The 25319-nt window shown below is 43.6% G+C and overlaps 1 protein-coding gene across 1 annotated transcript; it reads left to right on the forward strand.

Moving 5' to 3' along the window:
- Window positions 1-286: 286 nt before the first annotated feature.
- Window positions 287-22664, forward strand: FAM110C (family with sequence similarity 110 member C). Its single transcript, XM_054989646.1, has 2 exons — window positions 287-1631; window positions 17656-22664. Exon 1 carries the CDS (start codon window positions 514-516, stop codon window positions 1597-1599), a length of 1086 nt encoding a protein of 361 aa, XP_054845621.1. The 5' UTR covers window positions 287-513; the 3' UTR covers window positions 1600-1631; window positions 17656-22664.
- The last annotated feature ends 2655 nt before the right edge of the window (window positions 22665-25319 follow it).

A 25319-nucleotide genomic window follows, 5' to 3' on the forward strand; every position in this document is an offset into this window, starting at 1 on the left:
AGCTGTTGCAGCAAGACTCCTCTGGTATTTTTATCCACTCACAGACTGCTGTGGTAGGAGGAGACAGCTAAAAGCAGATGCTAAACAAACACTTTCATTAGGGCTCGTCCTTGCTAGCGGCAGTGGAGTGTTGATGGTCTGAGCCACTCCTCTCACGTCAATGAGCTGGTGATGTCAGAGAGGCCTTCTGCACCCAGACAGGATTGGATGTCTGTCTTGCAGGGGCTGGCTCAACCGAAAGGTGAATGTGCAAGGAAGCAGCTGTGTGGAGGTGTGTGCCGTCAGAGTGTCTGCAGCAGACACAGGCAGTGGGGCTTTGCTAAAGCACAGGACTTGTTCCTGCCTTCAGAAAATTTTAAACAGCAGCAGCAGCAGAGGGTTGGCACTTTGGAAATGATCCCTGGACGTCTTACCCATGAAGAGTAAGGTTAGAAGAGGAGGAGGGACGGATGTTGCGCAAGCCGGTTTTCTTTTTCCTGAACGGCGAGTGAGCTTGGAACACCTGAACCTGATATGCCAACTGAAATCTCTCATGCGGTGAGAATGCATGCCATCCCCGGCTTCCATTCTTCGCTGACAGTGCGACTTCTCAACAAAGGTCCAGAGTACCTTCGCAAGCAGATGGAGGCAGGCACCCCTGGTAGGAAGAGCGCTGTGGAAAGGCTGGCAGCAGATAAGGCCAAGTATGTAAAAAGTCAGCAGGTAATGAGTACCAAGCAGGGGCCGATCTCTGCCTTGAGCTCTGCTTCTGAGAGCAGTTGTGAGAGCAGTTCTGTGGAAAGTAAAAAAGTCAATAACAACTCGAGTGAGGGGAAAAGCATCAAAATCACAGAACAAGTTAACAAGGTGGACTTGGGCCCAGCTCCCCTGGAGCACGGCCCTCCCATAGCCAGGCGCAGCAGCTCCAAGAGGCAAATTAGACCAGACTCCTTAGTGATCTATCGCCAGAAATGTGAATTTGTGAGAGGCCAGAGCAATGAGAACAGTCGTGGGAGTTTGGTCAGAAGGTTGTTCCAGGGGTCTTTCAAGGAAAAGCAGCTGGTTTCTGAGGCATCCAAAGCCATTCTGAAGGAAGATATTCTACCCACAACAGAGGGGAGTCTACTCATTGAAGACGTGGTCGATAAACTTGACGCAGCAGGGCAGAATACAACCACAAACACAACAGCTGTTCTTGCCAGCAGATGTGAGAATGCCCCAAATCGGACCGTGGCACCTTATGAAGTAAAGGAAGTGAGAAGGAAAGGTCTGCATCGGTCCCAATCGGACATTACTTCTCGATACTCAAAATCTTTCTCTGAGTTTGACACCTTCTTTAAGTACTGTGGCCTTGAACCTGAAGTCATAGAGGACCTTGGGCAAGAGAACTTTTCTGTGGCTTCGGACAACGTCTCTTTCCGTATCCGCAGCATCAGCGTGGCAACATCAGAAAGTGACTTCACTCGGCATAGTGGTGACGACGGGTTGCTGGAAGAAGAACTCACAGAACAGGTTCCCACGGGCCTGTCAGTGATTGAACGCAATGCTCGGATAATCAAATGGCTGTACACATGCAAGAAAGCCAAGGAGAACAAAAACACGCTGCAGGAGTTCGCATGAGGTCTTCCTTTCCCAAAAAGTATCGTAGCAAGGTAAGTACAAGGTGTGAGCAAAGTCTAACAATGTTTATATTCTATCTTATGTTGCTTTGAATACATGTAGTAAGATCTCTCCTCCGAAGGCAAAGGAGGGCCGTGCTATATGTATGCACTACTAATGAACATAAATAAATGCAATACAAAATAAATAGGGGCAAAAATAAAAGGTATAGAATGATGGAACCTTGACAAGAGTATATTGACTTTTGAAGTTGTATTTTGGGTTTCCATCTATGCTGCTGAAAATTACCTGTTAAGTTGTATTACCTCACAGACAGTACACAAATGATTACTTCCCCTAAAACAGAATCCTAAAATTCTAAGATGACTTTTAAGAAATGGTGTACTTTGCTGCAATGGGATCAAAACCTCAGAAGAAATTTAGAGTCGATGGTTACAGGAGGCATCTGTTATCTGCAGCCTCCTGCTTTGTAAATGTCTGATTGACACCAACTCTCTGAACAGAAAGCCTGGAAATTTGCTCAAACCTTAATTATACCTCCTTAAGAAGCCTTTGCTGTTTAAGAGCTGTCTGTTTTGTAACCCTTCCCCTTTCCTTATCTCTCTTTCCTTGCCTTCACCTAGGCATATGCAACCAAGAGGTGGCAAATTAAATGTTTGTCAATCCCTCTACCAAGCCTCATTTTATTTAGCTCTTTCCACATCGCCTTAGCAGTTTGTTCCTGCTAACCCTTAGCAGTTCACATTCTCTAATCTGCTGGGAAGAGGAATTTTTCTTGTTGCTCTGCTCTGTATAAATTATTTTGCTTCTAAGTGGTACAGATTAAATGGAGTAGATGCACCTGTGCAGAAAGCAGAGTTTGAACATTAAAGCAGCCTATTCATTACACTCTTATGTAAATGTATGCTCCACTGAACTTGGGGTGGGGAGAGATCCTTCTGAAATAGGGTAAGCTCCTGAATAAAGTAACTTCTGGATGAGCATTAATATATAATCCTAGGTACATTTTCTTGCAACAGGATTCCATTGCAAGCAAGGAGCTTGTTTCCAGGTAAATGTGTTGCAATAGTGTTCAGCAACTGTTTTGTTACTGCACAGTAGGTCTGCAGTGAGATTTAAAATGTGAAAGGGTTGTATTTATTTATTTCAATATTTATACCAACTTTTCTCCCCCAAGAGGATCTAAAGCAGTTTACACTTCATTCTCCTCTCATCCATTTTATCCTCACAACGACCACCCTGTGGGGTAGGGCAAGCTGACAAAGTGACTGGCCCAAGGCCACCCAGGAAGCTTCTACAGCTGATCAGGGAACCTGGATCTCCCAAGTCCTAGACCGATTTGCCACACGATCCTTTGCCTATGTTCATACTGATAGCACTTCACTGAGGGCTGATTCTGTCCTTTGCATTTGCATGTGAGCAGCCATTGTCCATCTTTAGCTGTGTACGTACCCTTAATCATGTGGAAGAATATGAGTGTGAACCAAGCAATACACAATTCAGTGATAATCACAGGGACTGGGGGGGGGGGAATTGGAAAAAGTCCCATGAATTATGGCTTTTTAGAATCACAAGCAGCCCAGTTCACACTCGTTTTATCTCACATGGTTATGGTTATGGTCATGGTCATGTGAGTTGCCAAAGATGGGGGCCATTTTCACATGTCTTACCTGCCTCTGGAACATCACACAAAACACCCGGAAGACAGCGCCTTCTTGCAAGAAATTGCGCCAGGAAGACGTGATTTTGGACAAAATTCCTGGATGACAGCATTTTCCTGGTGCGATTTCGCGCAAGAAGACACTGTCTTCCAGGTGGTTTGCACAATGTTTCGGTGGCAGGTAAGACATGTGAAAACGGCCGAGCTTTTCATTTGCTGGGGAAACTGACAGCAGGAATTGCCTTTGCATCCCATGATGACTGCTCCACCAAGGAAATGGATCAGTTTATTTTGGGCACTCCAGCGGGTACTTTCTTGTTCACCTTTTTAAGGTTGCTCACTTGGCATCTGTGTCAGCCTGGGCTAGTTCAGCAGTGGCATTCACCTTGAGGAAAAACCTTCTTGAAGGATGGGGGGGCGGGGGGAGGCATCAGACTATACAACGCCACTCCACCATCCCTTTCTGTTAATACCTGTACACTAATAGTAAAAGTGATGTTCTTGATTGACCATGTGGGAAACTAAGAAACTCACAGGCAACATCAGGTTGGTCTCTCTCCTAGAAAACCTCTGTTTGGAACAGCAACTGATCCCTCCCATTTGCTCCAAAGGAGACCAAAGTGCTAGGGTTGCCAGCTCCAGGCTGGAAAATTCCTGGAGATTTTGGGGGATAGATCCTGAAGAGGACAGGGTTTGGGAAGGGGAGGGACCTCAGCAGGGTATAATGCCATATAGTCCACCCTCCAAAGTGGCCATTCTGGGAGATCTCCAGTCACAACCTGGAGGTTGGCATGCCTACCAAAGTACGCTCAGTCCTGACAAGTGGCCTTAGCCAGTGCAACCATCCTTGCAGCCCAGGTTATTGTCCTGCTGTTGTGCAGGATTTTTGTAAATCAACTTGAGCACATTGTGAAAAAGCAGCTAAGTTTTATGAATAAATTGTCTAGCATGTCTGCGCTAGCTGAGGATGGGAAAATGACATCAAATAGTTCAAGGTCAAAGCTGACTTTTGAAAGCTTATACCCTGAAAAATCTTGTGGGTCTCTAAGGTGCCACTGGACTCAAATCCTGCTGTTTTACTGCAAACCAGCACAGCTACCTACCTGAAACTATAAAATAGGTTGCGAGCAAACAGATATCCCACCACATATCCATCTCAAGAAAGCCTCCACATCCTAGAAAGGAGCTGATCCACACGCAGACAAATCCCCCATAGAATCCCAGTGCTATGCAGAACACAGATTTATTTTAACTTATGGGGGGAGGGGGAATGACCTGCCTCCTTCCCCCATCCCCAGCTCTCAGGCTTTTATCTGGAGGAGGAATATGCAGGAACCTGTTGCTATAAACTCATCGACAAGGGTGGAATTCCCAGGTGGAACACTTTGCAAGATATCATAAACTTTTCTATTTAGGGAAGGTCCAAAGATGAGGAAAGCTGGGAGGGCAAAGGAGATAATGGAAAGTCTCTGCCTCCCTCTCCTCCACCACCTACCTTGAATGATGGTGGGCCTCTATTTGTAACATGTGCACAAAAAGATGCATTTAAAAGGCCCACAACTGAGCCTGGCATAATTTGCAACTTGATTTTCATAGAACAGAGTTGTGTGAGGCTCAGTTTACCAAAGTGTTAATCAGCTAGTCAACAGCTCCCTTTCACATTAAAAGAACCCCTAAGTGCTCCTTTGTTATCTACTCCCTTGCATTAGTTCCTTTCCGCCTGCCTTCTGTTATCTCACGGCTTTTACAACAATCTGTGTTTACCAACTTCAGTTTCCAAAGGTGCAGTCTGCAAACCAGTGCTTGAGTTGGGATTCTTGGATTTTTAAAAAAAGTTTTAAATAACGTTTTAAATAACATTAGATGAAATCAGCCATATGAATGTCCTCTAGATTGGGGGAGGGGGTGTAAAATTGTCTTTTGTTGACTAGAATGGAAATCAAGACTTTCTCTTTATGTTCTGTCACTTGGTTGGGGCAGTTATATTGTACAGTGGAAAGTGAATAAACGGAATAAAAAAGAGGATTCCTGGCTCAGGGGAGGAGTAATAAAAGTAGATGTGTTTGATAACTTCTAACATGATGATGTAGTTCAGCATTTCCACGCACTTTGTCCTCACATTAGCAGGCCTTAAATGCCTCAGGCTGGATTACTTTGCAGTTATTTTTTTTAAAGCCCAGCAGACCTTACCTCTGTTTTCGAGGAAAACTGTTTTTCTAAGAACTACCAAGTAGGGTTTCTACCTCTCTCACAAGAGAGACAAACCACCACCCAACATATCAATGCTAAGTATATGCAATTAAAAATTGCTTCTTGGCAAAGTGTTATTTCTAGGTTTGCCAACTGGCTGGAGAAAAAAATAATGTCCTGTCCCTTTAATAAAAATTTAATGGGATGTTATTTACCGAGGTGATATTATTTTATTTTATCTCCATGCTACGAAAGGTCCAATTTCACACATTATCAGTTCGAATATTCTATTCCATATTTATACATGCTAAGCTAATCAGCTTAGTGCTTCATTAGTCTCTTTCCTCACTGAGAAGTCAATCTCACTGAATTCCTTGCTTCTAAGTAAGAGGTACATAGAATTGCAGCCCGTTTTGCAGTAAAACTAGATTCCCACTGTTAGTTCCAGCACAGCTGCCATTGCTTCAGTGAAACTTTAGACTGCTCAATGCTGCCTTTTTTATCTTGCCTTTTCTCCAAGGAGCTTAGGCAACGTCCATTCAGAGCTCCCTTGCTCCACTGTATATTGACAACAAGCCAGTGTGGCCACATGAGAGAGTGATGGCTCAAGGGTGTCTAGTGATCTCCATGGCAGACTGGAGCTTTGAACTGGTTCCCTCATGTCCTAGCCCAAGACATTAACTGCTACACCACACTGGGTTGGATCCGGCAAGCTGCTTGTGTTAGGATCATGGTTCTTCTCCACTTTCCCCTCCCCCAACAGCCATTTCTAACCCTGGGAAAGTTTATTACTGGGGTGATAGGACCTCTATGGAGTAATAGCCATCTGGGTCACTGGCTTGTTGTGAGGAGAAAGAAGGAGGTTAAAATCACTCTCTTCTTCTGTCAGTGAGTCTCTGCTGAAGGAAGAAGCAGCAGGGCATTTGGGAATAAGCCCCATTGAATTCAATGGAGTAAAGATGCACAGCCTTGGACAGCACATGTATTATTTCTGTGCTTCTCACCACAGCCCAGCAATCTGCATGGATATTACTCCACACTGAGTCCACGACTCTGAGTATTTTAAAAATAATTTATTATTTATTTAAAATGTTTCCCTTCCACCTTTCCTCATGGTTCAAGGTGGCTTTCTCAGAGCTGATGTATATTGTTAATGTTGCTAAGAATGGTCCAAGATTATAAATCAAACCCCCATAACTACTAACAGATTACATGCGCAGAAATAATACATGTGCTGTCCAAGGCTGTGTATCTTTACTCCATTGAATTCAATGGGGCTTATTCCCAAATGACTGAGCACAGAATTGCAGCCTCGGTTTCTTTACTCAGTTCCTCATTTGCAGTGTAATCCTATGCAGGGTTACTCAGAAATAAATTGCACTGTGTTTAATGAGACCACACATGTGTGCAGTGGCAGAACATCTCAAACAGTGAAATCCTAAACAGAGTTACTCCGGTCTAAGCCCATTCAGTGGTCTTAGATTGGAATAACTCTGCTTAGGATTTCACTGAAAATGCATCTAGCTATTAATTATAAATGGAATATATGTCTGAGACAAAGCACATCTGAATTGTAGTAAAAACTGGTGTTATGAATATTGCATTATGACCCAATTATCTGTCAACTTCCTCACCATCTTTGTTTATAAGAAACTCTCAATCTGACAGATGTATCGAAAAGTATCTCAAGAGAAAGTAAAGCCGTCCTGCTTCTGTACTGGGACTTTTTAGGATTTTGTACTAAATGAAACATGGTGGTTGCTTCTTTATCTTTTAAAAGAGTCATGTTCCCAGCTTTAGAAAAGTGTAAAGCTCTGGAAGTTGACCCAACATAAGAAGAGGGTAGAGATATTGGATTACATTGTTTGTGATGTGATAGGGAAAGGTGAGTACAGACCACTAAAGACAGTGCCAGCAAGGCCAGGGAACCATGCTGCTGCTGACCCAAGTGCAGAATAAAGGCCCCCAATCTTATTCCATCCCATTCTGTTCTTGAGTCCAGCCTTGATTCCAATGATGTGAGGGCCAAGCTACAAGTGACGAATGACACTTGAGCGGCAAGTGGATTGAGTGAAGGGCAAGTGAACAGGGAGAAATACACTTGCCGTTCAAGTGTCATTCGTCACTTGTAGCTTGGCCCTGAGAGAAATTGGGGAAAAAATGAATCTGCATATAGTAGAACCTTGAAGCAGAGCTTCCATCCACTTGACTTTAAAACCTTACTAACTCCTTTCATAGGATCCAGGCTCTCTGTTCCTTGGGGCACCTGTTGCTGAAAGAGCGTAAGAAGTAAAAGGGCCGCAAAGGCGAAACTTCATTCACATCTGCTTTCAGCTCTCAAACCAGCCTTACAACTTCCTGCAGCACAGCCAACTTTCCTTTGTTTTTGTTTTCTTCCTTTCTGCCCTTCGATCACCCTGTGATTGTAAATCTTCATGGGTTGCGCAGCAGAAAATGGTGGGTTCTCTTTCTTTCCCCCTACTAGGGTTGTCAACTGCCTGGAGTAATACAGTCCTGTTCTGTTAAAATATGCTGAATAGGAAGTTATTTATCAGGGGATGTTATTGACCTCCATGTCATGAAAAGCTTCCACTGCTCTTTCCCACACATTAAGCCTATATTTAAGGGGCAGAGCATTATTCTCCAGGACTGTTGGCAACCCCACTTCCGCTCCATTTTGAAATATGCCTGAAACATCACATCCATGTGCTCAGCTACTTTTTTATTAGGGGCAAGAGTTCCAAGTCCCAATAGCTGCGTAGTAAAGGAAATTTCTTCCAGCTGCATCCTGTCATAATCTAGTGCTAAAGGATGAGAAAAGCTGCACTGTCCAAAATATTCACCAACTAATAAAAGAGACAGGACTGTCCTATCCTGTATTGCATCTGGGACTCGGCTACAACTACACGGGCTGTGGCAAATGGGGGGGGGCAGAAGGAGGGATTGAGAAGCAGGTGCTTAACAATTCCTCCATCTTGCTGCCTCTCACCTGCAATTCCTGCTGCTTTCCCCCATTTGCTCGAACAGTATATCTGAAGGCCACCAGTAATCAGAGCAAGGGTAGAAGAAGAAGAAAGACACTGTGGAGGGGAAGAGCTAAGTTTTCCCTCCTCCCATTTGCTGCTGCTTACTTGTGAAACCCTTTCCTCCACACATACCAGTGTGCACTGTGGCAGGAAATATAGGGCTGGGGGGGGGGGGCGGCGGCTCTACTGTTAATCTGGGGTTGTCAACTCTGACCTAGGAAATTCCTGGAGATTTGAGGGTGGTACCTAGGGCTGCCAGTCCCCCGGTGGGGGTGAGGGATCTCCTACTCCCAGCCTCTTCCTCCTGCTACCACTCTCCTGGCCAGTAGGGGAAAACCCCTTGGGGAATGGGCCTGGGAGGCAAGAAGTCTCCTGGGCCAGCACACAGCAGGCTTGCTCCTGCCGGGCATGATGACATTACTCCCAGAAGTGACATCATTGTGCTGGCTTCAGAAGCGTTTAAACACTTTGTGCGTGTGTAAGAACACTAACAAGGTAAGTGCCGAGTCTCTCCCCCACCCCTTTTTGGGAGGGTAAGGAGACCTGGCAACCTAGTGGTACCTGGGGATGGAACTCAGCAGGGATGTGATGTCACTCTAGGATGTCTACTTATGCTAGACTCTATGGTATGCCATACCATATGGTATGCCCTCTGAAGTTATTATTTGTTCCAGGGGTAATCTGGAGATCAAGTCCAATTCTGGCATAATGCCAGGCCTCGCCTGGAGGTTGGCAACCCTATTCTAGTCATGTCATTCCAGTCTCAGAGGGCATGTCAAGAAATCTCTGTGTGTCAAGTCTGCAGCTATTTATAAGAGATCTGTTGGTAATTCAAAGTAACTGTACTTTAGGATCCAAAGCAGACAATAGAAATGTTTGGGGAAAGCTATCAATTGAACAGTCTTAAATTGTCCACCATTCTGTGGTAAAAAAACATTTTTCATGTGCCAGCTAGAGCTCATGATGACACACTCCTCAGTGTGCCACAAACAAGGTCTCCTAAAAGTAAAAGCAAACTGCTATTGACGACACATAGCTTGAAAAACCACAGATGCGACCGCTTAGCCAAATGATCTTGGCTAACCTAAGCTACAAACGGCTCCAATAAAAATGCATCATAGCGTCTTTACATAATTGATTAGTCAGAGGACGAACCATTTTGGGAGAGGAATGAGCGTGGGACACCTGCAGGCCTGACAGAGTCTTGCCATTCAAGCCACTTCCTGCCATGAAGCAACACATTCTGACTCTGGGCAAATATTGGCTCATGTCCCAAGAGCAAACAGAGATGCCTGTGCTTGTGCTTGTGAACGGCTTGAGCAGGCCCTTCCCTTTTTAAAGCAACAGCAGACAAGATCTCTGTTGTGACTAGAAGCAAAATGCATTCACTTTATGAAGACAACATCCCCAACAGAAGCAGAGCCAAAGAAGAAAATAGGGACACTCATGTACCAATAAAAGCCCCAGTTGTTACCCCAAGGATCACAGCTTGAGTTGGTTTTGTCTCTTCTTTCTCTTTCCCACCCCTAGCAATGTACACATTACTCACTTTTCTTCTCTGCCTGCTCTCCAATGTACCTCTGCCCCAACCTGCCCTGCCCTGCCTGGCTTCTCAAGCAGGGTGTGTTAACAAATTGGCAGTAACAGTTTTTCTTTAAACACACACATACACACACAAAACTTCTTTAAAAATTTAATAAAATTAATATATCCAAAGGTTACCTATTGCAGAACAGTTATCTTAAAGCATCCCATAACATTTATAAAGGATAGGCTATACTGGTGATGGAGGAATACAAGGATATTGATGTTGTGGGTCCATGAGTATCCATTGATGTACTGCAACCAAAGTGAGCGCCTCCAACCTATGCCAGGTTTTCAGAAGTAAGTCTTTCTTACAATGAGACTTACTCTTTGGTGTAAAAATGTAGCCTTAACTTCTAAAAATCCAGTAGAGGATCAGAAACTTGGAAAACCATAGCTTGTGAAATGATGCAAGCATACATACACTAATAAAGCTGTTAAAAGGTATCTGATATCTCTCCAAAACAAAGGACTGTGTTGCATAAATTGGTCTACTGTGGTGTAGTGGTTAGAGTGTTGAGCTGGGACCTTGAACATCTTGGTTCAAGTTCCCACTCTGCCATGAAGGGCACTCAGCGACCTTGGGCCAATGGCATCCTTTCAGCTGGCTCCACCTCACAAGGTTGTTGTGAAGATACAAATGAAGAGGGGGAAACCATGTATACCATTAGGAGTTCCTTGAAGGACACGGTGGCATAAGATCCATAGACAGGCCAATAGCTGGACCATATTATACCAAAGCAGTGTCCAAGTTGGACTTTGTTAATGTGGGCATCCATTTTTTTGTATGAGCTTGGCCTTGGTTTTGTAAAAATGTACTTATGTGCTTCAGTTGTTCCAGTGAAGTCAATAGAACAGCTTAAGTTTGTAAAACTGAACCGACACAGATATTGTTTGGGGAGTGCATCTCATGAAACATAAAGAGCTTGTTAAGATTTTCAGGAGCCCAGCTGCCCGGAGTGCAAAACGATACGGTAGCTAAGATCAGATACGATAACTGTAAGCAGTGCTATGATAAACCATGCTTGTGCTCCTTTATGAGGGAAGCGCCACCTCTTGCAAATGACAAAGGAGAAAAAAGCAACAACCTTTCTTTCCTCATAAACTATTTACAGCGCATGGCTCAATACATGGTTTCATCTATTCAAATAACCACAAGGGTTATGATAAATGAATGTACTTTAACCACATAAAATGGCAAACAGTAACTTTGTTAAATTGTATAGGAAGTATAGGAAGTGAATAACCCACCTCTGGCACCTGGTGTTAGGGACATACAGCTACTTAACCATCACAGCTAATAGCCATTGGCTTATCTATTGACACAATGAATCAGAGTAATCTTTTAATCAGACTATGACAAGTTAAAACTAAACCTGGTTAACATTCTCCAGGTTTAGTTCTGGCGTACATATAATACTTCACTATGGTTAGATGCTGGCAGTGGAGAGGAAACTGATGGCCCGCTTTTGTTTATTTAATTTATTTAACTTATATAAATCTCTTGAAAGAACAGCAGTGTTATATCTGTACCAAGCAACTGCCATTAAGGATAAATACAACCCACCATTTATCTAGTGGTGATTGATTACAGTTCGGTGGATCCAGTCATCCTCCAAGAGGCTTTCCTCCAGCCTAAGGAGCCTTCTTCCAACTTAAATGGCTCTTCTTGCAAAGGAAGAGACATTCAATTTGAAGAAGGCCTTAAAAGTTTGCTCAGCTGAGTGATAGGATCTGCCCCAATAGATGTGGCAAGTAGAGATGGGCACGATCCAAAAAAAATTGCTGATCCAGCTGATCATGGATCGGCGCCGGTGACGATCCCAACTAAATGATCCACATCGATCATCTCCTGTTCCCGATCCGTGGATCGTGGATCGTGGAGGCCAAAGCGGGGCGCGCTTCTATTCCCAGCTATGTGGGAAGGTGGGTGTTGGTGATGACGAGCCACCTCCCCTCAGGGGGCAGGGGGTCTGGCCGCTCGCCGGCGGCACCCCCCATGTGCCCGCCCGCCAGGCCAAAAAGGAGCGCGCTGGCGAGAAAAGAACGGTGGGTGATGCTGGTGGCATCTGTGTTTGTGTTTGGCCGTCTGTGTTTGGCCGTTAGAGCTGCCTATCAGGGTTTGCAGGGATGAGATTGGAGTGCCCATGGCTACAGAACACCCCCTTCCCCTTCCCTCCCCTGGGTGTCTTCTCCCAACTGGTGACTGCTTTGCTGCTCCGTGGTTGGAAGGAAGCCCTGCTGATCAAGGAAAGCTGGGCTTCCATTCGGGTTTCCAGGGCGACAGAAGGAGGACAAACACAGCTCAGGCATTCCCCTGGCTCCTTTGCCCCGGGAATAGATTACTGGCACCTGAGTGTCTGGCTTCCCGATCCGAGCACGATCCAGCCCCGATCCTGCCCCCTCCTGATCGCTGGATCGTTGGCCGTGGCCGATCACGATCCGCTGAGTCACGATCGCGCGATCGCCATTATCGTGGGTTTTTTTGGATCGTAATGCGGATCGTGCCCATCTCTAGTGGCAAGACAGTTCCCTGTGTCATCATTCCAAGCATCAAGAATAATGTTACCATTCTGCTACTTTTCCTAACTTCTTATCAGGTCTAGATAGAATTGCCAACTCTAGGTTGGAAATTCCTGGAGATTATATCTATATAATTAAAAAGAAGGTGGGGGGGGGGGGAACTAAATTACACTACAGGTTGAGTTCCGATTTTCTCTGCAACAAGTATATATCATTTCTAGAGTCACTCACACTTATTCTAGATTAGTCACAAAACCCCTCTTTTTTCTATTGTTCATGTTTCTTAATCCATAAATCCAGATGTCATCAAATTCTTGTTCTCCATTTCATGCAAAAAGTCTATAAATGGTTTCCATTCAGTCAAGAAGTTAACTAATGTCCTTTCTCTAATCAATGCAGTAAGTTTTGCCATTGACGCAAACTCCAAAACTTTTGTCCACCATTTCTCCACTGTAGATATATGTATTGTTAGTGTGTCTTATGTTTAGAATGTTGTGTTTTTTCTTATTCTCTATGTTTATTGTTTATAGTTTATAGCTATTATGTTATGGTTTATAGTTTATAGTTTAAATAAAGAAAATTCTACCTGGAAATTCCTGGAGATTTATGGTGGGGCTTGGAGAGGGTGGAGTTTGGGGAGGGGCCACAGCAGGATATAATACCATAGACTCCACCCTCCAAACCAGCCATTTTCTCTAGGGGAACTGATCTTTATAATCCAGAGATCAGTTGCAATTTCAGGCAATCACTGGGAAGTTGGCAACCCTAGGTCTGGATGTTTGCAAAAAATGCTTTAAAATAAATACTGAATTTACTTTTTGCTAGTTATTAATTGGTGGTGGTGAACTTAAGTATGGCTTTGAATTTATTTTGATTTTAATTAAGGTTGAATTATTAATAATTATTAATTATTAATAATTATTAATTATTTAATTAAGGCTTTGAATTTATTTTGATTTTAATTAAGGTTGCTTTTTTTACAATAGTGGCTTTTTGAGGTTGGATTTGAAATGGTCATTTTTGTGTTTTTAATGTTTTGCAACTTGTCCAAGTGGTCCATATGGCGGACAGGGGAGCAGAATACAAATAAATATAAATAAATCACCACCTGGAAAATGCTTTTCAGTACCCGCCTATTAAGAGTACTACCTTTTCCCCTCCAAAGGCTTTGCGAAGCATTTGGAAAGGCGCTGGTGTTTTGCAAGAGAGAGGGAAGGGAACGATTCCACATAATTCTGCACGATAAAATGCTTCAGAAGTGAGAATGGATTGGGGACAAAAGGTGCCATTCCACTAGCTTTATGGAAGTTACACTGATGTAATGGCTCCTGGGAGGGAGAACAAGACGTTTTTGCCAATTCCCTTCATTCTCTGCAGACACGCACTTTACCTCCTGCAACGTTCCTGACCTCTCCTCCCATGGAGCAGAATTTTAGGAAGCTCAGAGTGAGGAGGAAGCTGGAAGATTCTGCTCCATCACTTCTCTGCACTGGCAGTGTTCTGAATCCAAGCCAGTGACCCTAGCTAATAGCATCAGAAGCAACATCTTCACATAAGCTTAATTAGAAATGGTCCCCCTTTCAGCTGGTCTCCATCACTTTCAAGCATCTCTCTGGTGATTACATCCCCGGGAGACTGGCTTGTTGCACCTGCTGGGAATGCAAGCCATGACGGCAAAAAACCCAGTCCCGTCCCACTCGCAGGGATGCTAAGCCTTGCAAGAGCACTAGAGGAGCTTTCCTATCGACAACTTTATGCCTGCATTTCTTCTTGACAACTATTATCACCAGACCATCCAGAGTTGCCAGCTTTGTGTTTGGTGTCAGCCTGGCTTCTTTTGAGCGCTGTCCGTAACCCGGTTGTATCTCAGGCTGCCCCATTTGTTGTCTAAACATTGGTTAAAAGGCAAAAAGGGAAATAAAAAATCCTGCAGGGCTAGTGCTGACAATTTGGCTTTATTTGCCTTTTGAGTACCTGTTTGTAGACTGGATTGGCTGTCATTCAGTGGGTGAGGATCTGGGGGTGAAAGAAACACACTTCCTAGTTTGTCTTCCTTTGTTAGTTGCTTGAAGAGACTTTGGGCAGAGTGACCAACACTCCTGGCAGATTTTCTTGTGCCTCGTTGGAAAAAGAAAAGAGATAAGCAAATGTGTGTGTGTATGAGGGAGTTGCACTCCCTAAGGTTTTTTACACAGCTCTGAGCTTTTAATGCATCAGAAGCTTAGCCATGAATCTTTTATATCCTCAGTTCAATTTTTCATGGGCTTCTATTGTCATGGGTAAAACAATGCATGAATAAATACATTTGATACTGACAACACTGGAAACCTATTCAGCCCAAGAAGGGAATAATTAAGGAGGCTTTTAACAATACTATTTAAGCTCCAGCAGTACTCTATGCATAGTCTGAGGTACGACACGACCAAGAGCTTTACTTGCAATATTGCAATATTGAACATTCGTAGGGTGCAAACACAGAGTTCTCAAGAGGATGTGCCTTAAAGCCACATGAAAATGCAAACACATTGGGGATCACAGAAGGTGGATCCACACTTTCCAAGGCTACCACTTCTCCAAAACAGGAATATATATATGAGCAATCACAGCGTACCTGTTCAGGGGGCAATGTGATATGAGAGCATTCTATACAGATGTCATTGTTGCCCTTAGGCCAGGAATGCTGGCTGCCAGGTGGGACTTGGAGATCTCCCAGAATTACAACTGATCTCCAGACTACAGAGATCAGTTCCCCTAAAGAAAATGGCTGCGTTAGAGGGTGGACTTTATGGCATTATATCCTGCTGAGGCCCCTCCCCTACCCCTACTCTCTCCTGGCTTCACTCACAAATCTGCAGGAGTTTCACAACCCAGAGTTGGCAACCCTAGCTATACTAATTCTGCTATCATATAACACATATGAATGGAGGTTGAAATCAGGCAGGGACAATGGAGATGGAGTGTCATCTAATACAGAGGGAAACCCTCGAAGCAACTACTGTAAATACTCTGATGGTTTTGCCTGTTATTTTTATAATAAAAACAGTGAAGGTTTCCTCTCAAAGATGATATCAATATACATTTTTACATCATAGTCTGTTTAAGTGAGGAAACATATCCCTCTTCAGACTGGTATGACTTGCAGCTGTATTAGCATTTATGAGGTTGGCGTTGCAGGCAAATAAGATACTTACATACATATGCTTTGGGAGAAAATCAACCACAGCTTTACTGATTACAGCAAAGCATAGGCTATGGATTCATAGTGTCAAATGACCCACCTGCCATTTGATGGAACTCCTACCCCCCCCCCCCCAGCCCACCTGCTGGACACTAAACCATTGCACCTTAATGTATTTGGTTAATTTATTTTATTGTTTATTGTATGTTGATTTTAGAATTATTGTTTTCTTGTTTTTATTGATTTTAACTGTTGTTCACTGCCCAGAGCCCCTGAGGATGGGCAGTTTATAAATTGAAATAATAATAATAAACGGGATGCCAGCAGGTGTACAGCTGACTGTAGGCACAGCCCCGGCAATTCCCTGCCACTTGGGGTAAAGCTTGCCAGTGACCCTTGAGCTAGGCATATACCCTTCAGCTTCCCCCTAGATCCCTTGAGGGGACCCCAAAATGGGTGAGGCATCCAGCCGGTGCAAACTCCCTCCAGTGGATCTGGCCTAGTGCCCCCCCCCCACAAACCATCAAAAAGTTGTGACAGATGACCCCAGCTGAAGTTGGCAACCCACAGGGAGGGAGAGGGGGTGACTGTCTTGTTGCCAATCCCCACATGGACTGGAGCAACCCAGGCTGGGCTAAAAGCCCAGCAGCCCGGCTCTGCCTCCCCCTTCACCACTTGCCCTGATAGGGCACCCAGAGACGCATGGGAGCCTGGGAGACCTCCCCACTCTGCCCCCCCCCACAATGGTAGTGGCTGAGCTACCAAAGCAGTTGACCCTCCACTTCACCTCATCTCCCCACTGCAACATTTTCCAGGCAAGCCCCTTTTCTACTCTGCGTATATTTTAAATAATTTTATAACTCAGTTACACAACAAATACACATAGCTATACATTAACAACAAAACATAGCAAATGGAAAAGGACAAATACAAAACAAAAATATTAAGAAGAAAAACTAGACTAAAATTAAATGCTTATAATTATGATTGTTTGTTTTATAGTTATAACAAGATGTTTTTACAGCTTTATATGTGCATTATTTAAGTCCCTTCTTTTAATGAATTCCTAGTATTAAATAGAGGATGAAGAGTTGGTGAGTGTTGGCTGGCAAAAGATATAGACGGATTCCAAGCACACTGCTGTATTTTGTATATTACCTAATATTTCACGCTGAAATCCAATGTTTGTAGAGAATTGGTGTAGGATGGAAGTAAAGTTTATGCAGCATTCTGAGTGCACTAATAGTTTGCTGAGATAAATATAGAAAACATGTAGGGGCAATGGGCACTCCCATACTCTTATCTACACAGCAGCAATTCTCACAGTTTCCTCATACAGGTCTACTGGATGTTAGGAGATGTCCCTCTCTCTCTTTCTGTTTCATACTTTATGTTTCTTAGAGCAAACAATGTTATTTTTGAGAGCCACAGTGGTCTAGTGATGATACTATCAGATAAAGACTGTGGAGAATTGAGTTCAGGTACCCACCCTACATGAAGCTCATTTGCATCAGTCATCTTTTCTCTGGCTATCCCACCTCCCAGAGTTCTTCTGAGGATAAAATGGAGGAGGAACCATGCATACCACCCTGAGCTCCCTGGAGGAAAAGTGGAATATAAATGTGATGAGGAATGTTGCATGAAATACGAAGCAAATCATTGTAACGAAGGTTCTTGGGTCCTCTTGGGCAAGCCACTAAGCTTCAATTTGATAGGCTCTAGTCTAAGGCAAAAATGTCGTTGAGATTTGGTGATTTGTGGTAAACCTGCAGTGTTGGTGAGCCCTAAAAATGCTTCTCAAATGTCTAGTATCAAGCTGAATAAAATGTATTCACTTAATTGGCAGTATCAGGTACTACAAGATGTCTAAATAACATTTTGTTCTCTTTTCTCAGAACTGAAGTATTCTCTGAACTAATCAGAACATGGATTTGCTGCAACCATTTCAGCCATTTTCCCTCAGTTGTGTAATTGTGACCCACAACCCAACAACAATACGTTAGACTGAACCACAACCTGAATCTGGGAGTCAATAATAGCTTCTGGGAAAAGGAGGAGCGGCCATTCTGAAATCGGTAGAACTGCAACTCATTGCCAAATAACACCACTATGAGCAAACTGATGGTTAAAGCCATGTTGGTTTGTACACAGCTGAATTTTCTGATTAGCTATCCATCAGCAAAAAAGAAACCTGGAAATAACCTCTGAGTGCTGCTTCTTGTGGATGATTTTCCACATGGATATCGCTAACATAACGAGAATAACTGATTAGCCATCATGTATGGCAATTATATGGCAGTTTTGCTGGGTGCGGAGAAGTTGCAAGGAGCAGAGATTTCCCAAACACGTACATAGAGCAAAAAAGAGGTGTGTGTGGTTGTCTTGCATTATTAATGAGTGTATGGTTTTCCAACTTAGGAATGACATTTTAGCTCCTTTCAATGGTTTATGTTGTTAACTATGATCACTTTGTGGAACCAAGAATCATCTGTTCTGTTTTGTCTCAATTAATGCTGGTTTAATTACCTTTGCTATGGCCAGGCCTTTCTGTCGGTGGCAGTGATGAGGGCAACACTAGAAAAGCAACCAGGATTAAGTCAGGATATCCATATCTATGTTCAGATTTCTTGCAAACTTACTATGGTTATAAACCAACTTCAGAGTTTCACATCCTAGTATGATGAAGCCTACCCAGAACTATGATGGTTGGAGCATCTAAGTCCTGTGTTCTATCTCTGGCCAAGTGGTAAATGATGTGGAAGACCTTTATGTGAGACTGGAGCTGATGGCAGTCAGAATACGCAACACTGACCTTGATGAACCAGTATGGTTCAGTATAAGGCAGCTTCATGTTCAATTTGTTCAACTAACCGTATTTAGCAGAGTGGCCTGGCTCAGATGATCACCCTAACCAGAGCTAGTTTGATTTGTTTGGTTTTGAGATAAGTCTGGAGATGTCATGAACCGAAATATGAACAAAGTTCGTCATGAACCGGACTGTTTTTTGGTTTGCAAACCAGTGGTTTGTTGGAGGGCATTTCTGACAAACCACAATGAACTGCTATGATTTTTAGGCCAGTTCATTTGGTTCATTTTTTGGTTTGACACTGCAGACAGCCTGGTGCCTACCAGTTTCCTAGGCAATGGGGGATGGGCTTTCTGCAGACCTTCTGGTGCCCTGAAAGAGACGTATTCACAAACCAAATGAACTGATTTGTGAACCGGGCAATTTCATGCTGTTTCATGGTTTGTGAAATGCGATGAACCACGAACCACAATAAACTGCCATTTTCCCAGTTCGTGCCCATCTCTAGTCTGAACTAAAACAGAGCCTTTGTATGAAGTAGCCATGAGGTTGGAATACACTGTGACAAAGCATCCACCTTCATTTCTAACAGAAATCTGCTTTCCATACTAATTAAATGCTCTGCTGGGGTACATAAAAGAACAGTCTTTCCAGACTATGCAATGACACCACAAGAAAGCCAGCATGGTGTGGTGTTTACAGTGTTAGGCTGTGATCTGGGAGAACCAGGTTCAAATCCTCACTCTGCCATGAAAGGTTGCTGGGTTCCCTTGGGCCCATCACAAACTCTCAGCCTAACTTATCCCACAGGTTTGTTGCAGGGATAAAATGGAGGAGATGAGAATGATGTAAGCCACCTTGCCCCCCCCTTGGGGAGAAGGTGGGGGTATAAATAAAGTAAATACATATTTTAAAGAAATGCAAACCTTTTTACACTCCATGGGTACTTAATCAGTTCTTTTTTTGCATTGTGGAAAGCTCTATCTCCAGCTTTGCTCTGTTTTGGGTGAAATATAGCCAACAAAAGAATACAGAAGGATGGATAGGGCCATACCTAACAGTCTCCTTCTGCCCTTCTCTTGCACTTTCTGAAAAGCCATTCCTGAAGCCTGGGAGATCCTCCAGAGTAAGAACTGGTGATGCATGGGAATACAGCCAAAAAAGAGAATTCGTCTCCTCCCCATGAGTATGTTGATGCTCTGGGTTGTTTGGATCCCAGCCATAATCTTGGCATGGTATCAAATGATACTGCAGACACAACGGGGCTGCTATTTATTGGGAAAGACCACTGCATTTTTATAGGACAGCAGAGATGCAAAGTAAAATGTGTGGTCTAGACAGGCCTGCAGGCACACAGCTGTCTGGAGTAGTTACAGTATCAAGGCAAAGATGGCTTCTGACTAGGGCTTTCCAAACAGGGCTTGCTTCTCCACCCCTTGGAAGTGGCTGTCATTTTCTGCAACAGCCAGCAAGCGCAAACAAGCCTTCCCCTGTTATTTCACTCCCCCACACAACTTTTCCTGCACTTCCAAATACCACAAAAATCTGCAGCATACATTTTACTGATGGGAGGTTAGGAACAGTGACTTTGGGGGCAAATGTTTTAAAAATTGAACACCCTTCATATCCAAACTCATAGCATCGAAATGGCTGGTTTGAGGATTCAATCCTAATAATGGGATTTACTTCTGAGAATACATGGTTAGGATTGCATGGGTAGTTAACTTTTTTTACCAAACAACTTATTTTGTTTTGTAAAGCATAATTGCCACTGAGATTCGTTTTTGATAAAAATTTGGACAGCAAAACAATGCAGAGGAATGGATAGGCCCTTGATCTTTCTGTATGCTTCAGAATTTCAGGCCATATCAACTTACAATATTACTAAACAAAACCTATTCTGAACGTTCCTGAGATGGTGCCAGCCAGCCAGTCCAGGAATGGCATGCTGGAGCTGAAAAAAACAGAAAACAGCTCATGCTATGTGATTCAGTTATGCCAGAGCAACTCTCATCTCACTTGAATACAGTTTGGTCTCTGGTTTCTGATTTTAGTTAATGAAATGCTAAAGCAGGATTTGGGGAATGCTGGCCACTTTGGATTATGGCTGCCAGAGGTAAGGAGGTCTTTAATTTTAAAAGATGGCTGCTATATATATAAAAAACCCTTTGCTTTTGGATATTAGCAGCCATATATATATAAATCATATATATATATATGATTCCAAAGAATCATATTAACTTATGGTTGTTGTGGATTTTCCGGGCTGTATAGCTGAGGTCTTGGCATTGTAGTTCCTGACATTTCGCCAGCAGCTGTGGCTGGCATCTTCAGAGGTGTAGCACCAAAAGACAGAGATCTCTCAGTGTCACAGTGTGGAGAAGATGTTGGCAGGTAAAGAACAGAGTAGATGTACTTTCTTGTTCTGAAGTGTTTCCAATCTCCGGGTCTGTTGAAATGTTTCCTCCCCGTAGAGGTGTTCGATATATTGTCGAAGGCTTTCATGGCTGGAGAACGATGGTCATTGTGGATTTTCCGGGCTGTATAGCCGTGGTCTTGGCATTGTAGTTCCTGACGTTTCGCCAGCAGCTGTGGCTGGCATCTTCACACAACATCTTCCACAACAACCATCGTTCTCTGGCTGTGAAAGCCTTCGACAACATATTAACTTAGTTTTGCCAACTCGGGCGGGGGGGTTCCTGGAGATTTGGGGGTGGAGAGGGAAGGGAACTCTGTAGGATATAATAAGATGAAGTCCACCCTCCAAAGCAGCCATTTTCTCAAGGGCAGGGCTTTCTTTCAGGGGGAACGCAGGGGAACGGAGTTCTGGAACCTCTTGAAAATGGTCACATGGCTGGTGGCACCGCCCCCTGATCTCCAGGCAGAGGGGAGTTTAGATTGCCCTCTGCCTGGAGATCAGGGGGGAGGGCCACCAGCCATGTGACCATTTTCTCCAAGGGCAACCCACTGAGTTCCACCACCTCTTTCCCCATAAAAAAAGCCCTGCTCAAGGGGAATGGTTCTCCGTGGTCTGTGATCAGTTGTAATTCTGGGAGATCTCCAGCTACCACTTGGAAGTTGGCAAGTCTAACTCCAGCATCTGTAACTTTACTTGGGCATGGTTTACTCTTAACTTGAGTCAGAGACTCCTGTCAGAACAGTATTTATTTCTCAAAATTATGCTGTGTGTTATATTTATGTTCTGCCACTGTATTTGGTACAGGCGAGGGAAGAACTCTTCTGCTCAAAGCTGAAAAAATGAGTGGAGTGCCCTGGTATGTTTTTGTTCAGCCCAAGGTCTCAGCCACATACTGCAACCAGCAGAGGAATGTGGGGGTTCCTTTGCCATCCCAATAAGAGACCCACAACAAGCTCTTTCCAATTACTCGCCACGTTGCACCAAAGAAACAGCTAACCTTACTGAAATACTGAAAGTGAAATAAGCACCTGATGAGCACTTTTCTGTGTCTTTTTTAATTCTGTAAAATGTATGTGTAAAAAGAAAGGGTTTAAATATGTTAATTTAGAACATTTCTTTTAAAAGATAGAACTCTAGACCCATAATCCTTGAATCTGTTCCTGATTCAAAGGTTCTAGTAGGCATGTAGAGTACCCAACCCAATTCAATGGAAGAGATTAATCGGCACAAGCATGCTGTGGAGTACATGGAGCAGATCCCAGTTACTGGAATATGTGGAGATACACATATCTCTAGGAGCTCTGTGCATGCATCAGAAGATCTATGGACCTCTGGATTTGTACACATGATTGCAAGGATGATTAAATATATTTTATTTTTAATTTATTCCAGTGTTAGGAAGCTAAAACCAGCACTTTAAGTGCTCATTAATAAATTTATGTGAGTTAAAAAAAAATCCTTATTAGTCAGTAGACAGATGTTATTCTCAGTCACTGCATCCCATTTTGCCTTGGATGTTCCGATGTTATTATGTATCTCTTTAGGTTGTCTTTTATGAACTGTTCTCTCAGAGCAGCTGATGCTTACAAGAAATGTTTTTATAAAAGTGCATTGTTGTTCTACCTTATGCTTAATGCCTGGATGTTGTTGTGAAATAAATATATCATCTTCCATTATAGTAAAAATCGTTACGTTATCATCGGTGCTTAATTTCTGACTCTGCATCAAAAGCTTCTAATATGGTATGAAGTTACCTAATGGTATGGCAATTTTAAAGTATAAATGAATTTATTTGCGGTCAGAGACCATTACAATGGCAATACATCCTTAACAGTCAATAAAATAGTTAAATCCAGTGTAAAAGTGTAAAGGACATAGAAAAATACATTTGACGTTTAAAATCATATCTTAAAATGTATATAGTTCTCTGGGAACCACAGTAATTCTAATATTTAAAACACTTACATTAAAATAGTAAAAAGGGCAGGAATTTAACCAAATGGAGACAGAATTTGGCTAATTGCCCGGAGATAGTTGGATTTGCATCAATTAGGAGTTTCTCCAGGCAGGCCTTATTTGCCTCTGCAATTGGTCTGTCTAAGAGCAGGGAGATAAACTTGCACCCTATAGACTTGATGGAAAGGACAGGTGGCGATTTTAAAATTTTCACTATTGAGGACGACAATCCTGACATTTGTTTTTTTCATTCTTTCCAGCTCACTGTAGAGTTAAATCATGGCCGTTTTCACACACCTAAAACCTCTGGGAAATCACGGAAAACTCATGGCACAATGATGTCTTCACAGCGCGATTTCCCATTTAATGGCGCAATTTCTGATGTCATCGTGCCATTAAATGGGAAATCGCGCTTTGAAGATGCTGTCATGCGTGATTTTCCGGAGGCATTTACAGGCATGTGAAAACGGCCCATGTTTTAGTGAAAAGCTAGTGCTATAAAGCCTTCTTTTATAAAGTCCATGGAATAAAGACTGCCTCTTACCAATGGAACACATCCTACAAACATTAACACAGAACAAGACTCTCTCTTCCTCCCTTGCTAAGTCCCTGTGAAAAACAGCACCAGAAGGTTGGGGGGGGTGTCCCTCAGGAACAGAATGGGAAGCTGCGAGGGTGGGGCTTATGTGACAAAGAGAAGGAATCACATAAATGTGCCTTTCCCCTTGCATGAGTGTCTGCTCCATTTGTGAAGCAACTTGCACAAGAGGGAAGGGAGTAATATCTGCTAACACTCACTGTGTTCATGAAGCTGCAGAGAAGGGAGATCTGTTCTCTTTGTAAGATACAACTGAATATTCTTTATAGAATCCAATCCATATAATATGTGTACACCTGCAGATGAAAGTGTGAACATGGCAAGCCAATACTGTAAACATTTATACCATGCAGGCAGATTTGTCAGGAAGATGGGATGGCCCAGACTAGCTTCTTACCAAAGATACCATTGAATCAGCAACAAAGCGAGGTTTACCAATGAATAATGTATGAAGTGCTGTACACACACTCATGATAATGCATCGTTTCAGAATTCAGAGTCACAGCTGCACTTGTAATCTTCCATGGATAAGCAACAAAACAAAAGGAAAGAAGGAATAAGAAGTCAGTAAAGCAGTTACTAGTAACTTTCATGGCTCATTTTAGAAGTGGCAGATGTTATAAATGGACTCAGCTGAAATTGCTGAGGTTGATTAACCTAGCAACAAACCTATGGTAATATTCAGATTTTCAAATATCCTTCACTGATTTATCTTACATAAAAGCAGAGCGGCTTTGTTGTCACTCTATACCCGTTTGCGGGACCAGCCTGAATCGCAGGAATTCACCAGGCAGGAAAAAACACGCTGACGCTTCTTTTGGAGAAAATTGGCCACAACTTTATTGGTTACAGAATCATGGAGCTATGGCTGCGTAAGGGCACGGATCCCAGCATCAGCTGACCCGCCTGCCAGGCGATGACCCCTCACCCCTCCAGCCGGCCCACTGCAGGGGGAAACCACGGGATGACAGTTAAGGGAGTCACACTGGGCGGTAGCCTCTGCGTGGCTCCCCCGTCATCTGAACACAGGCCTGGTCTGTCAGCCTCCCGAGCTGGGCTTACCACTGCCAAGCCTGGTCCAAGATCCCTTATGGGGATCCCCATCTATGGGAACACAGTGCCGGCCGGCACTGTTTTTCCCAAAGGGATCGGTGCCCCACGCCCAAACCGCCAACAACAAGTTGTGACAATTAATGCTAACAAAAGCTCAACTTCAATGCTCTTACAGACATAATCCTGCAGTAATTTTATCCTAACTATTACATTAACTTCTAACTGTCCTCAAGCAGAGGGTGGGCGGGGATCACTGCTCCAAAGCCGACTGAGCTACGGAAGCCGGCCCAGCCCTATTAACCCTTGGGGAGGACCTGAGGGAAAACTTCCCCTTTCAGGTCGGCTGACTGCCTTCTCCCCATTGGCTCCCAGGCGGCGACTCCGATTGGCCAGCTGTGCTTTTCAAACCCACCCAGCTCAGCCTGCTGCAGAGCCGTGCGCTTGGGCTGGGCCAGCAGGAAAGCCGTCCTGCCTTCCTTTCCCGCTTTGCGGCCCCGCAAACGCCGGCGCGGGTAAGTTCCGCGCCGGAGGCTTCTCACATCATCATTGGCGGCAGAGCTTGCCCTCCTTTCATTTAGTCCTGAGATGAAAAGTACACAGAGCAAGTCATTTCCCTTTATACTATAGAAAAGCCTGGAGTAGACAGTAAGTTGGAAGAGAGGTCCAAGCAGAAAGTACCTTCTGTTATGAACATGCATTGTCTCCTAGGTTTACCAAGAATTGCTGA

This window comes from Eublepharis macularius, chromosome 1, assembly GCF_028583425.1.
Source record: "Eublepharis macularius isolate TG4126 chromosome 1, MPM_Emac_v1.0, whole genome shotgun sequence".
NCBI classification, from domain to species: domain Eukaryota; kingdom Metazoa; phylum Chordata; class Lepidosauria; order Squamata; family Eublepharidae; genus Eublepharis; species Eublepharis macularius.